Source organism: Alligator sinensis, unplaced genomic scaffold (assembly GCF_000455745.1).
Source record: "Alligator sinensis unplaced genomic scaffold, ASM45574v1 scaffold937_1, whole genome shotgun sequence".
NCBI classification, from domain to species: Eukaryota; Metazoa; Chordata; order Crocodylia; family Alligatoridae; genus Alligator; species Alligator sinensis.
In genome coordinates this window covers 1,329,577-1,345,034 of record NW_005842257.1, presented here as the reverse complement: position 1 = coordinate 1,345,034, position 15,458 = coordinate 1,329,577, and the positions used below count along the sequence as shown (strand labels likewise).

The 15,458-nt window shown below is 41.7% G+C and overlaps 1 protein-coding gene across 3 annotated transcripts in view; it reads right to left on the bottom strand.

The window, feature by feature from the left end:
• Window positions 1-15,458, bottom strand: part of FAM19A1 (family with sequence similarity 19 member A1, C-C motif chemokine like) — a 443,754-nt gene that overhangs the window by 62,746 nt on the left and 365,550 nt on the right. For all 3 annotated transcript variants that reach the window (XM_025208863.1, XM_025208862.1, XM_025208864.1), the window contains one exon: window positions 3,472-3,612. In XM_025208863.1, coding sequence (XP_025064648.1) covers window positions 3,472-3,612 — 141 coding nt within the window. The remainder of the gene's footprint in view (window positions 1-3,471; window positions 3,613-15,458) is intronic.

Sequence of the window (15,458 nt, the reverse complement as noted above, 5' to 3'; positions counted from 1 at the left end):
ATATCCACCATAACTTTAGGTACTGCGCATTTAGTTAGTCCTTTATTAAGGGAGGAGGAAACGAAATGTGCAATATCTAAGGCACATTAATGAATGTGTAGACGCACCCTGTCGGTCCATTTCTGGCCTGGTATAATTTGTATCAGTATAACCCAGGGCGTATATATGCATCCTTCTGTGCTTTTTTTAATGACACAATGCCGATGCTGCTGTAATCTAGTCGGGCTGTACTCTCAAAGTCTCGGCAACCGGGTTCTGTTTCCAAGTCTGAGAGCCTGTTGATCCAACGGGAAGTGATGCTCTGCCGAGCATCCTTCAAGACGAGTGCCTACTTCCCATCCTTCACAGCACAAGCAGCACTTCCACGTGGTGAACTTCACGCGCTAGCCAGGAGGTTGCTTATGTAAGCACCGCTCACCGTGAGCAAGGGTTGCAGAAATACATTCTATGCAGGGAAGGGCTGTTTATCACGACTAATAGGTTGTGAAAGGTCCACACACTAATTCCCATGGCCCTTGAAAAATGCCAGGCTAATGCTGCTTACGACTGACATGCTGTTTATCCACAAAAAAAGAAAGGGCATGGACAGGAGCCTTGCAACCTCACCTGCTCCGGCTCAGGGACTCCATGTGGGTTAAGGAGAAGCTCTGTATCCTGTCCATTAAGACCCTGGCTTCAGCTGGCATCCATGCATCCTCCTGGGGCATCTTCTGATGCAACTGAAATGCTCTAAACTATCAAGGTCTTGAACCTGTTTCCAGTAGATAAGGGAGTTTGGCCCACAGATTTTAATGGAGTCAGGGTCCCAACTTATTCACATAAGCAACTGCATAGCAAGCAGATGACTTGACTCATGGTAACGATTCACCCTGAGCCAGGGTCCAGTAGGCAAGATGGCATCTATTTTCTCTTCCCAAGCCCACGAGTCATCCAGTCCCCTCTCAGAACAAGCTGTGTCTGCCTGGATAGGTGTGGATGGGCCAGCAGGTATGCAAGAGCATCCATAACACATTTTGAAGGCATGGATAGAGGAGAGCTTTTCTGTGACAGATTATGACTTTAAGCAGTGTACCTTGTACATCTTTTTGTCAGAATAAACCAGCTTTAGTGTTTTCCAACAGTCATTCAAGGGGGCATTGTGTTTTCAGATGAGCCTTTCTAATGCGCTAATTAAAAAACAAGCCCAGACCAAGGAAGGAAGGCTTTGGGAGCTGCCCCGAGTAAAGTTCTTACTGAAATCAGATAAAAGGAGTTTTTACCTTAGTGAAGGCTGAAAAAGTACTTACAGACCTTGAAGGCTTTGACCCAGGATGGGTCAACATGTTAAGGATGAGGATAAAACAAAGGGTCAAGAAAATGCCATTGCCGTCGATCTTTGCAAACAGGATATCGGTATCCTAACCCTTCCCCAATCACTGACAAAAGAGCCCGTGTCCTGATTGCAACAATTAACGACTTAAAAGGGGAAGAGGTTCCTTTGTGGTTCAGTTTTGCTTCCCTTGTAGTCACTTGAAGTCTTACCGCAGACTTCAATGGGAGGAGGAGTCCACTTTCACATCGGCCTTTGTTTTATCCTCACCCCTTTCAAAACTCCAATTGATAACATTGCTTTTCATTGTAATCCAGACAGAGCTATTAAGCAAAGCGACTCCAATCCACACCTGCAGCTGACTTCTAGCATCATTCCTCCTTGGAGCCACTATACCAGCAACGTCTGAATTAAATGCTGCCACCGCATTGCACCTATTTTCTCTGTTTGTCATGACCTGATGCAGAACATGCAATTCTTCAAAGTTTCCAGTTTATTTTTAGTTAAGCCCAACAACAGGTATCACCTGCAGCTTCCTGAGAGTGCATTTTTTTCCCCTGACTGAGTGTCTTTGTACCAGAATAATTAAGCAATAAAACATGACAAGGTGTGAATTAAAGTGTAATCCTTCACAACTACTATAGTTGCATTCCTAGGCCTGAGTCCAGAGGTTGAATGGCATTTCTAGGGTAACTGGCTCTGAATTATGGTCTCACAATTTAAGACCTTGAATGCCTTTTTGAAATTATAAGAAAAGAAAGAAGAGATGAGAAAGTTTGAAGAGTCTACCTCCCCCCCGAGTGAACAGCATATTTTTTCTGTGTACTTAATATTTAACGACAGCAGCAGAGGACCCTGGCTCCAATGTTTTTGCAGGCCATAAAGCCGACAGGAACTTTCATCTAACTTTCAGTTAAAATTGAAACAGCTGTTGCTCTGTTGGCAGCCCCTTTGAAAATCCTGCAGCATGTGACTGAGGGAAGATGGCCAGGAAAAATAGATTGTCAAATCTGTCTCTCTCTCTGATAGAAAGCCACATTTTTAAATCTGCACCGGAATAGGGAACATAGGAGGCTTTGAAAATAACAGCTGTACCATCGCGCTGCTGAGACCTGCCACTTGGAGGAACGTGATGGCACGGAGCAGTATGCAGTCTGATTCAGAGTGAAAGGAAAACGTGATGCCTAATGGCTTTTGGCGCTGCAAAGTAGTACAGGCAATGGTGTCACCAGATCATTAACGGTCAAATAAAAGTGAAAGACATAAAGAAGAAACATTTCACAACTTCCCCCCCTTGTTTAACAGGATGCTACTGATCATGCAACATTTACCAGTTTGTCTGTGTAACAAAAGCAGCAGCTAAGCCCTCGAACTCAACAGCTTCTTCAGACATTGGATTTGGCTCAACATTGGGGTATGCACTCTGCTCGGTGTGCATTACTGGTTCACACGGGTACGAAATGAATTACATAAGGGACGATAATCCCGGGAATATGTGTCTTGATACCTCTGCTGGAGTACCAACTACCATCCAGGTCCAATAGGAACCCCACGGTCTAGTTTTCTTTTCCAAGGGGAACCACAGATGACAAAATTCTGCTTGGGGTACCTTGTCCAGAGCTGGATTTTATTAAATAATGGAGATGTGCCATACCCAAATCAACTGCCTAGTTCCTTTCCATCTTCCCACAATGCTTATTATCACTGGGCTTTTTTGGCAGCTGACTTTTCAAACGGTTAACTCAATCAGGACAAACAATTGCTGTCACTTGTAATAAGCTAATGAGGCAGGTGGGGGCTCCAGCAAAGGGATGCAAGGGATAATATTGGCTGGCTGTTTACTAAAGGTGTGATTCTGCCATGAGACTTGCTGCATTTATGTGAATAGCTCCACTGACTGTGCTGCTGCTAATCATGTGTGTAATAGCCCGAGCATGGGTTGTAGAATCAGTCTGTAAGGCAGCAGGCAAGGTATATCTGCATTGCAAAAGGCTGATTCTTTGCATACAGTTTACACTTATAAATTTTTGTCTTGTCCTTAAAAAAAGGAAAAAAAAGGCCAAATCGGGGAATACAGCTCTGTTTACAATCATACATCACATATAGACTGTTTGCTAGGCACATACTCCACACGTCACGTATAAACTAGATGTGCTACTTGCCATCAACACAGGAAGGTCTGTTTCTTGTTGTCCCAGCCACTTTCCCAGGTAGACAGGAGCATTTTACTGTTTGTGATCTTTCCTCAATTCGATTCTTATTACAACATCTGTGTGCTGCTATAACTTCACACGTTCCTCCTTCTGGCAAAAGAGAGAGAATATTGACACACTGATTAGGAAGAACTGCAATGGCCACTCAAAGCATCCAAGCATGCTGCTCCGCTCTCTCTTTGTGACGAAAGGGTCTGCCTACGAAAGGATTACAAACTAGGGCTGGTGTTGCAATGCTTCAGATTTAATAAGAAATGCAAATAATTGCCCCCTCCCCCCCCAAGAGAAGATAAGGCACCAAATCCTTCCTGCCTGTTGTAGGTTATTAGCCTCTTTCAGATCAATACAACTTTGTGGTCTGAATAAGGGGCCGTGTCATCGTATGGACCTGAAGGTATGAAGATACAGTTAGCACAGAAAAAACCCTCCTGTTTGATTTAATCTCTCTTCCTCACACTGCCAGGCTATGCTCTTTGACACATTTACAGTAAATCAGAGAATCCATCTGGAAATAAGCTTCCCAAATCGCAGTCAACCCCAGTGTTCAGGTCATGCGGAGGAAGAATCAGTTATTGTAGGTTCTTAGTATAGTCTAGGGTTTTTACCTCCCCAGAAGCCCCGAACAGGTAGTCCCAATGGAAGCAAAATTCCTGGATAATCCCAGGTCATCAGACATAGTAATTTGTCCTTGTGCTTTAGTAACATTTGCAGCTGGTCACTTAGATAGACAGAGCCATGGAAAGATAGATGGACAGACAGTAGTGCATGGTTTATGAATACTCATCTAGGACATATGCTGTGTACAGAAACGAAATGTCAAGAGCACTGTTCCCATTCACTTTAGCAATGCAGCACAGGATGATTAGGCTGCACAGTGGGTTAGTTCACTGCCCATTATATTTCTCAAGACCCGAGTTCAAATTGTCTTTTGCTCCTAATTGCCAAGCATTTAATAGTCCCAGCCTGTTCGCTGGCGGATATTTGTCCACATCATGAACTTGCTTCATAAATTCGGCAGTATTGGTTTAAAACTTAATGCAAAAATTTCCACACCGTGCAAAAGAGCACGTTGGGTAAGAAGGTTCACTAGGTTTATTATGGAACTGATTCTATTCTTCTCATCCCACTATGAGACGCTCCATTGTACTTTGCTTTACCTACAAGGAGTGGCATAATATAAAATCCATTGATTATGCAGTTAGATTCTTAGGTCTTTGGTGGTCTCTTGAATGACGCCTTACAGTAAAGCAGTTAGCAACATGTGGCCACCCCCAAGAGACTCAGACCGGAGCATGAACTGGGAATCTGAGTCACAGCTCTTGCCTTATTGTGGGACGCAAAGAAGTCACAACCTCCCTCGTGGAACAACTGATGCCCTATCGGTGCAGTGAGACAGGTACTCTGGAGAGAGCACTTCCTTGCAGAGGAGGAGCAGGCAAGGAGTCTTGGCTTTCCTTTTCTACTGCTGAAGTTATAGTCAGCAGGACCAATTGGAGAAGAAACTCCCGTCTTGCTTTCCTACATAACTGAGTAGATAATGTGATGTGCGAGCCCAACGTGAATGAAGTCCATTCAATAATTATAGTAGCATACCAAGAAGGGAAGGATATTGCAGTACAGTAAACCCAGCAATTATAAAAAAAAGACCTTGTCGAGGATCTCTCTATGAGACCAATAAAAACTATTTTCTTTGAAGAGGATCCATGTATTTTCCGCAACTGGGAATGATATGTGACAAGCGCATCCAAAATCCACAATAGCTCAAGGCCCCCAACTGAGACGGACCCTGCCCCACGTGGAAATGCTTTACCATTTTAAATATTCAAACCCTTTACAGGATGAGCCAGTCAAAGCTGGTTAATGTCCATTAAGGTAAATGTCCCTAGGTCACATACACAAGGGACTTAGGCTTGATGAGCTTGCAAACTTGGGACAAGATGGGCTCCACTGTTAACACTTAAGTTTTCGTGACAAGAAGAGCTGGGTCTTGTATTACGTATGTAGGTATTTGGCCAAGTGACGCAGCTCTTTTATGAGCCAATGTGTGCAATGGCAGATGCAACCCATGGTTTTGACAGCACGAAGAGAGCATCACAGAATGGAGGCCCCATCGAGCGTCCCATGGGAAAAGGGGATTTGGGCTCACTGAGCTTGATCCAAATCCTATTGAGGTCAATGGAAAATAAAAATCCCACCTAACTGACTGGCTTCAGAATCAGGCCAGAGATACAGTATTCAAATATACAGTTATGATCTGACCCTGATAAACTGGCAGATTCGACTGCGTGTGAGCTGGGCTTTTAACAGGCAAAAATGCACATCGAAAATACTGCACGTATGGTCCTGTAAATACTGCAAGTAAGCTAAATGTTTTATTTTCCTGTTAATTTACCAGGCAGGACCTAGTAACCATGTGAGATCAGTGAACAAAAGCTGGTCTTGCTGACTCGATTTTCTAGGCAAAATAATGGGCTGTGGCTGATGAGCTCTATAACACCTATAATTACACCGTTGAAGCTCAAGTTCATGTTGCAATAAAGCATTTAACTCAAGAGGACAGGGGTATTTGAGAATGGTGAAACATAATGAAGCTATGAAGACAATTTAAGGGAATGAAACTTTTGTTGCTACTATTCGGTTTAATTCTTTATTAACTGGGACTTTCAAAATAGGTGTAGCCTATAAATCGTATGGCAAAAAAAATCTTCCCTCCTCCACCAAAATAAAATGCTATATCATAAGAAGATGCTCAGGGTAAATTTTCAGCCTCTACTTCACAGGTTTTCAGACAAAAATTTGGTGCGTGATGCCAAATGTTTCATATCAAATACTATTAACCCATCGGCCATCCCGGCAAGTGTTAGAATTTGCCCCTGCAAAATCTTTGGCTGCAAGAGATTCTGCAGGGACACATTTTGATAGCTGTGCACACAAGTGCTTGATTTTGAAAAGTACACGTGTAGAGTGGAAGTACAAGTGTGCCCATGAAAATCTGTGCACACGTAGAGAGGTCAGGGAAGGCTGCACAGAAAATACGCACCTGCATTACTTGCATAAACATAGTGGCTATCTACAGACGGTCAAAAAGCGTGAGGCTGAGTTGATTCAGTCTTTGCAAGTTAATTTAAGCTGTGTAGGTTGAACCAATAAGCAAGCGAGCAAGCGTTTACCTTTGATTCTGGTAATGCAGCCATATACCAGCAGTGCCCCAGGCCAGAAGCTGGGGGGCGCTAGAGCCCGCCTTCCTACTTAGCTTTAGCAGACAGCCAGGGCCAAAGCTAGCTCACCCATCCTGTAAGGGGAGGTTTGTGAGGGAGGTGCAAAGCATCCTGGGATGCAGGGGGACTGTGAGTTAAGTTGAATCTGGAGAGGATGTGGGACACAAGTTCAATAAACCCATTTAACCTAAATCAGTTAAGTCTGATACTACACCCATTCAGGTTTATCTTAAACCAGTTTCAGCCATTTTGTGTGTTACAGATCTGAACTGGTTTCCGATTGCTTATGCCGGTTTATGTATAATTTCTGTCCTTACCCATACTAAAAGATGAGCAAGAGATTAAACCTGATTCAACTTTTTAATGCAATGAAACAAAGTCCCAGGCCTGGATCTCCTATATTTTGCAGTCTTTTACATTCAGATCCAGATGCTGCAACCCAGGCTCTCTTCTATAAGCAGGACATTTGTCCACATTATAAAATATTACCAGACATTAGGGATTCTCCAACTTTTTCACAGCGCAGACTACATTTTCATTGTTGCAATACCGAGGAACAATAGAGTCACGGATCAATAAACAAGTGTGTTAGGTGCTGTGCAAACATACCTGACCCCAAAAAGTTTAAGAGAAGGATTATGTTGTAGACATTCATCTCTTACTCATGTAAAAACCCACTCATTCCATGAACACTTTTGATATTTCATGTTGGTCTTGGTTTTGAATGGGAATGCTGTGATACAGCATGCTACTGAGTGGGTCTCAGAGGCATGGAAAGCCTTACAACAACACAGTATGGCTTCTGGCTAGAATTGTAGAAAATGCCCGTTGGCTGTTGCTTTCTATTGAAAGGTAACAATGCATACAGATAATCTGACTTTCATGCCTGATTGCCTAGAAGTTGCTCAGAAAACTAAGCCTATCCAAATACCACTAGAAATAATAATCTGGAAATCTTTACAATGGTTGTGATGTTCCCCCCACCCCACATCCCTATTATTGCTACATGGCCTTTCCTTGAATAAAATCTAAACAAACTCATTTTCTCTACTCTTATTTGTCTCGTTGCTCAGGCTTTGTTGATTAAGTGTTAGGGATTAAATATTCACTAAAGCAGATCTTTGGTAGAGACAACACAGAGATAAGCAATCATATGCCTTCCTGAGTTTGGAGTCATTAATAAAAAGATACTGAAGAGAAGATTTTAAGGATAGACAGAAAAAAAGGCTTTTTATGCTTTCCCCCTCTTTCTTGCAGGGGGTTCACAGAGGAGTGAATTGCCTTGAGTAACACTGGGCCCCTGCTAACAAGACATCTCCCCTCCTTCAGGACAGGTGCAGTTTTAAGGTGTCAAAACTGGATACGATACTTGGCAGCCTGCCTATCTCTGCTGTTATTAGCTATCATTGTCCTTCTGGTCGCTGACTGACATATATTGTAACAGCTCCATTAATTGACTTCAGTTAATCTGACAAGTTTCACAAACTGAGGTTTTTCCCCTCCCAAAGTCTTCATTACATTTATAATATGGCAGTTGCTTAGTTTTGGGGGTTTTTTGGTTTTTTTTTTTTAAGAGAAGCTACCCAACACTTTATACAAGTATATCAATGTCGACATGGGTGATAGACCAAAATATATATTGTATGAATGTGCAGTCATGTTTATAGACTTTTAAAAAACATGGATTATTGACTCAAGCCTGTAAGAGCTCCCTGGGAGCCATTACTGTGAGTGTCATAAATGCATATTTAGGGACTTGTATAAAAATGTGGATTATTGACCTGATAGGCTGTAACTGCACCAAAAGTTTAAATCATTGTTGCAAATGACAGGAAAGCCTTTTTTGAACATTTTATGGTCTACTGAGCGAATGTAGCTGCTGGCTTTGTTTGTAAACTAACAGTCTGATCCAGCTCTTGCTGCAGTCAATAGGAGACTTTCCATTGATTTTAAAGGAAGAAGAATTGGACTCTAAATCCTTTCCGTAAAGATCCTTCTGAATTTTTTGTTGGAAGTTATTGCACATAAAGGCAGGTCCTTCATTACTTACTAAGAAAAATAACTTGCCTTCTTAAAAAGCTTTTTCTCCCCTTCATGTGAAATACTCAAAGGAAAGAGTATATAATATGGAGTAGGGGCCTGCAAAATTGCCAGTCTTGTCCTGTCTCCAAGAAACTGAAGGTGTGATTGGGAATAACCCAAAACATCTCATGTCCTTTCATCTCAACCTCAATGAGTTTTATGGGCAAATACTCATTGTCTGCCAAAGCCTTCATCCCAAGTTGTGCCAATATACACACTGCAGAGCTGACATCAACAGAAAGAGCAATGGCAGGACTAGACAGGAAGAACTGCCCACTTCTTATCAGGGTTGAATTTGTATGAGGACCCAGCGTCTTGGGTGAATTCTTGCTTTGAAAGAGGAAGAATAAGGCAGCATTTGCTTTCTGAGCAGATCCTGGATTCGCAAGGATAGGATACCTGCCATCTGTTTCGTTACAATCCTTCTCCCAGTCCAAGTCTTTCAACTGTATGGGCTTACAATGTTAAAGGGTAAAGGGCTGGAAATGTTCAAGGGTAAAAACGACTAAGTTTATATGCATGCTTCTGACAGTAAAAAAAGGATCATTTAACTGCTGAAAATAGACTCATTTTACATCAGAGAATGCTGAACCCCTGGAAATGTGTTCAATTATCTCTCTATTACAAAGCCACCTTGTGTTTATATACCACAGAGTGATAGATTTTACCGTAAGTATGAAACTACTGCCTGCGGCTAGGATTTAAGGTATCTAAATTGGCTATAGGGTCTGAGCGCGTGCCTGGCAGAAGCCAAAATACCATCTTCGAGTCATCTCCGTTTTTTTCTCTCTCTAGCTGAGAGGTAATCATGAAAGCATATTTCGCACTTCAAAATTATAACGCGCCTCGGTATTCTTGCAGAGGCAGGCCTTATCAGTAAACAAACATAAAACCGGCAAACGGCAGTCCTGATTTGTGTTATACATTGTGGAAGTCATTAACTATGACTCAGGTAGCCAAACTTATAAGTTCTCTTTCTGACAGTGATGACAATTTAATAGTATTTGACTCTGCTGAGTTACATAGAGCATCCTGCGGCAATGAGAGTGGTTGTTTATCAAAATGATAAACATGTTTTCATTTCCTCCCTGGCTGCATGTATGTGATCAGAAGTCTAAGGCCATCAAGAATTCACTTATTCTGGCCACCAGGCAGACATTAAGCTATTCAGGACCATCTGTGCTTGAAATGAGTTCCACTTAATGGACCTTCCTAGGGCAGGTCAGTCATAATGAATGCATGTGTGCATGAATGCATGAGCAAAGCAGCACTTAGTTGAGACTTCTTGGGCTCTTGTTCAGAGGCCCAAAGAGTTGATAGATAAAATATGCTTTTCTTTTTCAGGTTATCTAGCCAGTGATTTCAGAATCCAGGCCCTCTATTACATTTGCTTCCACGTGATCACCAGGACTCCATGCAATGTAATTGAGTTAACGGTTGTTGAAGGAAATGGTGAACACTGTTTAGAAAACACCTAACGAGTTTGTGGACTCAGCTGGGTCACGTCCTGCCTTGGGTCACACCACTGCAATTCCCTGTGGAAGTGTAGGCAGAGGCAAGAATACCAAGCTAGTCCTGTCATTTCCATCCATTTTGCTGGAATTGTTGCCGGTGTTGAAGAATTCAGTTTATTTACACACAAGCAGAGGCTATTAGCTTGGCTATGTGGCAATGTTGTCAACTACCTAATTAAAAAAAAGGCAATCTTATTCTGACTTTCACTAAAGGCTCATAAAACATCACTGACACCTTCATAAAGGATTAAAGTGCTTTGGTTTTTAAGCAAGTGTTTATTAGCATGACAGTAACAGGCAATATTTTAGCCTTTAAAGACATATTCAAAGTGTGCCTACAGGAACTAATAGAGAATGATGCCATTTTACACATGTCTGCTTATCCCACATCACTTTACGCACATCCTAGAGAAAGCAAAGGCAATTCAGCAATAGCCCTTTCTGCAATTTAGAAGAGACTGCAGTTTGAAGAGTTTTGTGATTCAAATCATCTTTGGAAACTTCCCAGCTGTAATTAATACATTCATAAGCTTTAATCAAAATGTTTATGCCAGTTAATGCGCCAGAACTACAGATTACCCAGGGCTCAAGGGAAAATATTATACTTTACTTTATCCTAAAAAATAATCAGCTGCTACTAAATTACTTACGCAATAGGGTCTTGCTTCTGACCTGCAAAATGTAAGAGATGGAAAATACAGGGGGCTACAAGAGACCGTCTATATGTCAGCTCATAAAACTCACCACACATTGATGAGCAGGGATCCCGGTTTTCTCTGATAATAAGAAATCCCCAATTTTAAGATTTAAAAAAGTAACTCAAAATCCAGTTTTCTGTGATTAAAATGAAACATCACTATATATATATATATAAATGAAATTATAAATATAATTATGTATATGAAATATATATATATATGAAATTATATTCATATCAATGAAACACAGCTATAGATATAGATATAGTGGTGTTTCATTTTAATCAAGGAAAAATGTGCATTTTGGTTAGTTTTTAATCCGAAAATTGGGGATTTCTTATTATCAGAGAAAACCAGGATCCCTGCTGATGAGTGACAACTTGTGACAACTTCTGTGTGCTAGCCTATAACAATCCATATTTGACTCAGAAAGAAATCAGTTGCATAGGGGGCACATGCTGGCATCCATCAGGATTGTTGGGAATGAGGACGTCTGCATAGAAATCAGACAGCGGTCTTATTTTTAAGATTAAGGATTAATTGTAGTCCATGTTTGAAATGCTGGATCCCCAAAGTAGGCAAATTTAATCTTAAAGCTAAAGTCCTTAAATCACTTCCAGTTCTTCCTTAACCTGTTCCATTGTGATAACCAATGCAGTAAAATTGTGAGCGATGTATTACTTGTTGAGATAAAGGAACATATGTGTTGCTGTCAGTTAAACAATACATAGTGTACGCATTGCAAGCTGCTCCATCATATAAGGCATGTTCTTCACCCAGCAGGTGATAATAGATTTTGTGGTCTGTTTGCTAAATACATATTTACATTTTTCATTAGTATCCATTATTTGCATTGCTCATTATATGTGGGCCAAAGGAGAGATATTATTTCAAGTGTGGAAAGACTCTACACAACATAGGCAAAGTAAACGACTCCTGCTGTGGGTCATTAAGTTTGAAGTTGGAAAATTATTCTCTTCAACATAAAATGATGGGGCTGTATAGATGCAGGGCCTTGTCTGTAAAAAGAAAAACCCAAAAAACCCAAAACCCCCCCCACAAACCAACAGATAAGAAAGTCCCCATTTGTTTACAAGAGAGGGAACTTTTGCAAAAGATGTGATTTTGGGAAATTCCTTGATTTTTGGATATTTGGTTGCACGAGGAAAATACAACTCATATCCCATATGAATGTAGCAAACACCTGCCCCAGGTTAAAAGTGTGATGGCATGTAAAAAAAAAAAGTTAATGCAGCTGTTAACGTTTTTTCTTTCAACTGAACTCTCTTGAAAGTGAGTTGCTAACTGTAAGACTATGAAAACTTTATAGGTTGGATCAAGCACAGGTACTCTGGGGAAGTGGCCTTGGCAGCAGCTCAGACACCCAGGTGGACTTCTGGTTGGCTCAGACACAACTAGGGGAGATTGGACGACACGCACATGTTAGAGAGGGTCCTATTGTCACCTGTCTCCTCCCCTTCCTGTTTCCTACTGATGTATGCAGCAGTCATTAACAACTTGAGGCCTTGATCCAACCACCACTGCCATCAGTGGCCCTGAGGTCAAGCCTTTAGTACAAATAATTTGTTTTTCGCTTGTGTTTTGGGCTTGCAAACGTCACAGGTTCAACAGCTGACCATCACCTCTCATGCAACGCTAAGGTTGAAGAACGGATAAAATGGGTGAAGCAGCCGACCCAGGAGCTGGCTGTAAATAGACCGGATGGAATGAGGATGCAGATATGTTGTTAAACACATGGCAGAGTCACCGTCACACGTGAATGACAATCCTTCCTTTTGGTACAACAGCAATGTCCAAGACCCTTCGAATTAATTAGCAATGAGCTCTGGAGACAGTCACAGATTTGGATACTGCTGCCCTTATCTCTACTGCTGGTGTGGATTTTGAAGCAAGTGAACATTAGGTCATAACACCCTCCAAAGGCACAATGTATGTATTTATTTAGAAATACAACATAATTGGGGTTTAAGTTCTTGCACTCAAAGTTTAAAATGAACCATGCTTTCTAAAGTAATTGCCATAATAGCTACACATCTAAGCAGCTAAATCTTATTATTAGCATTACAGGGAATCGATGCTTTGAAAAATAAGTGACTAGAGGAAAAGTAAAACCGCTCTCTCCCTCTCTTTCTCCGAACTAAAAATTGTGTTTTATGATGTATTGTTGAAACAGCCCTCATGCCTTAGCAGACTGTATTTAATACTCCGTGTGGGCACATGAAGATAGACAAGCTTTTTTTATTTTTATTTTTTAGGGTGCCTGAGTTAGCTCTTTAGTGGGAACTCCCAACATTACTTCTAATTTATTATTCCTTAATCCATACAATTGGACCCCAACCTCCTTTCAAAACGGTGTCTTATTATCAGGGATCTTGGTTTTCTCTGATTAAAAAAAAATCCCCAATTTTCAGATTTAAAAAAGTAACCCAAATCCACATTTTTCCATGATCAAAATGAAACGCCGCTATATATATATATATATATATACACACACACACACACACACACACAGATATCGATGTCGATATATTCATGGTGTTTCATTTTGATTACAGAAAAATGTAGATTTTAGGTTACTTTTTTTATTCTGATAAAAATTCCCCAAAGAAAACGTCTATTTTGAAGCAACAACATACTGTGCTGCATTGGTAGGAGCGTTGCCAGCAGATGGAGGGCAGTGGTTCTTCCCCTCTATTCTGCGCTGGGGAGGCCACATTTGGCACCCCGCTACAGAAAGGATGTGGATACATTGGAGAAAATCCAGCGGAGGGCAAGGAAAATGGTTTGGGATCTGGGGGACAGGACTAGTGAGGAGAGGCTGCGGGAACTGGGTTTATTTAGCCTGCAGAAGAGAGATGGAGCAGGATTGAATAGCAGCCTTCAGCTCCCTGCAGAGGGGCTGCAAAGAAGATGGAGCTGGACTGGTCTTAGTGGGGGCAGATGACAGAACAAGGAGCAATGGGCTCAAGTTGCAGCACAGGAGGTTTAGGTTGGATATTAGGAAAAACATTCTCACTCGGAGGGTGGTGAAGCACTGGAACAGGTTACCCAGAGAGGTGGTGGACTCTCCATCCTTGGAGGTTTTTAAGGCCTGACTTGACAAAGCCTTTCCAACCCTCATTTTTTATGATTTTCTATAAACAATATAAAAAATATGCTCATGCAGATTTTGACATTTCACTTTGGAATTTTACCTTCTGAACCTTTTTTAATATTATTTTATTTTTATATTATTCCATGACACGTCCATCAGAGAGAGCGGTTTTACTTTGGCTCTAGTCACTTATTTTGCAAAGCATCTATTCTCTGTAATGCTAATAATTATATAGCATTTCCATGCAACAGAAATTCATAGATTCATAGATGTTAGGGTCAGAAGGGACCTCAATAGATCATCGAGTCCGGCCCCCTGCATAGGCAGGAAAGAGGGCTGGGTCTAGATGACCCCAGCTAGATGCCTATCTAACCTCCTCTTGAAGACCCCCAGGGTAGGGGAGAGCACCACCTCCCCTGGGACCCCGAGCCAGACCTTGGCCACTCTAACTGTGAAGAAGTTCTTCCTAATGTCTAGTCTAAATCTGCTCTCTGCTAGCTTGTGGCCATTATTTCTTGTAACCCCCGGGGGCACCTTGGTGAATAAATACCCACCAATTCCCTTCTGTGCCCCCGTGATGAACTTATAGGCAGCCACAAAGTCACCTCTCAACCTTCTCTTGCGGAGGCTGAAGAGGTCCAGGTGCTCCAGTCTCTCCTCATAGGGCTTGGCCTGCAAGCCCTTAACCATACGAGTGGCCCTTCTCTGGACCCTCTCGAGGTTATCCACATCCCTCTTGAAGTGCGGCGCCCAAAATTGCACACAAATTGCCCAAAATGTTGACTTTCATTTAGTTCTCATTGTGCCAGAGTCATGCAATCTACTTAATCTGGTTTCGTACTTGCCAGAGTTAACAAGGCAAGTAATGGTGGATTTTTGATAATGGGCACTGATATAGGATCGTAGGAAAGAGACCTCACAGGTCCAACCTCTGCTCAAGGCAGGATCATCCCGAACTAAACTATTTCAGCCAAGTGTCCACCCAATCTGCTTTTGAAAGTTTGAAGATGGATGGGATGGAGATTCCACAATTTCTCTAGGTAGCCTGGTCCAGTGCTTGACCACCCTCAACATCTCTCCTAATCTCTAACCTAAATTTCCTCTGCTACAACTTGAGGTCATTGCTTCTAGTCTTGCCCCCTACCATCACAGAAAATAAGCAATTTCTATCCTCTCTGTAATCCCCCATAGGTATTTGGTATCAAATCCCTGCTCAGTCCTCTGTTCTCTGGACTAAACAACCTTAGCAATTTGAGCCTTTCCTCATTAATCATGCTTTTCAGGCCTGTAAACATTTTTTGTTGCTCTG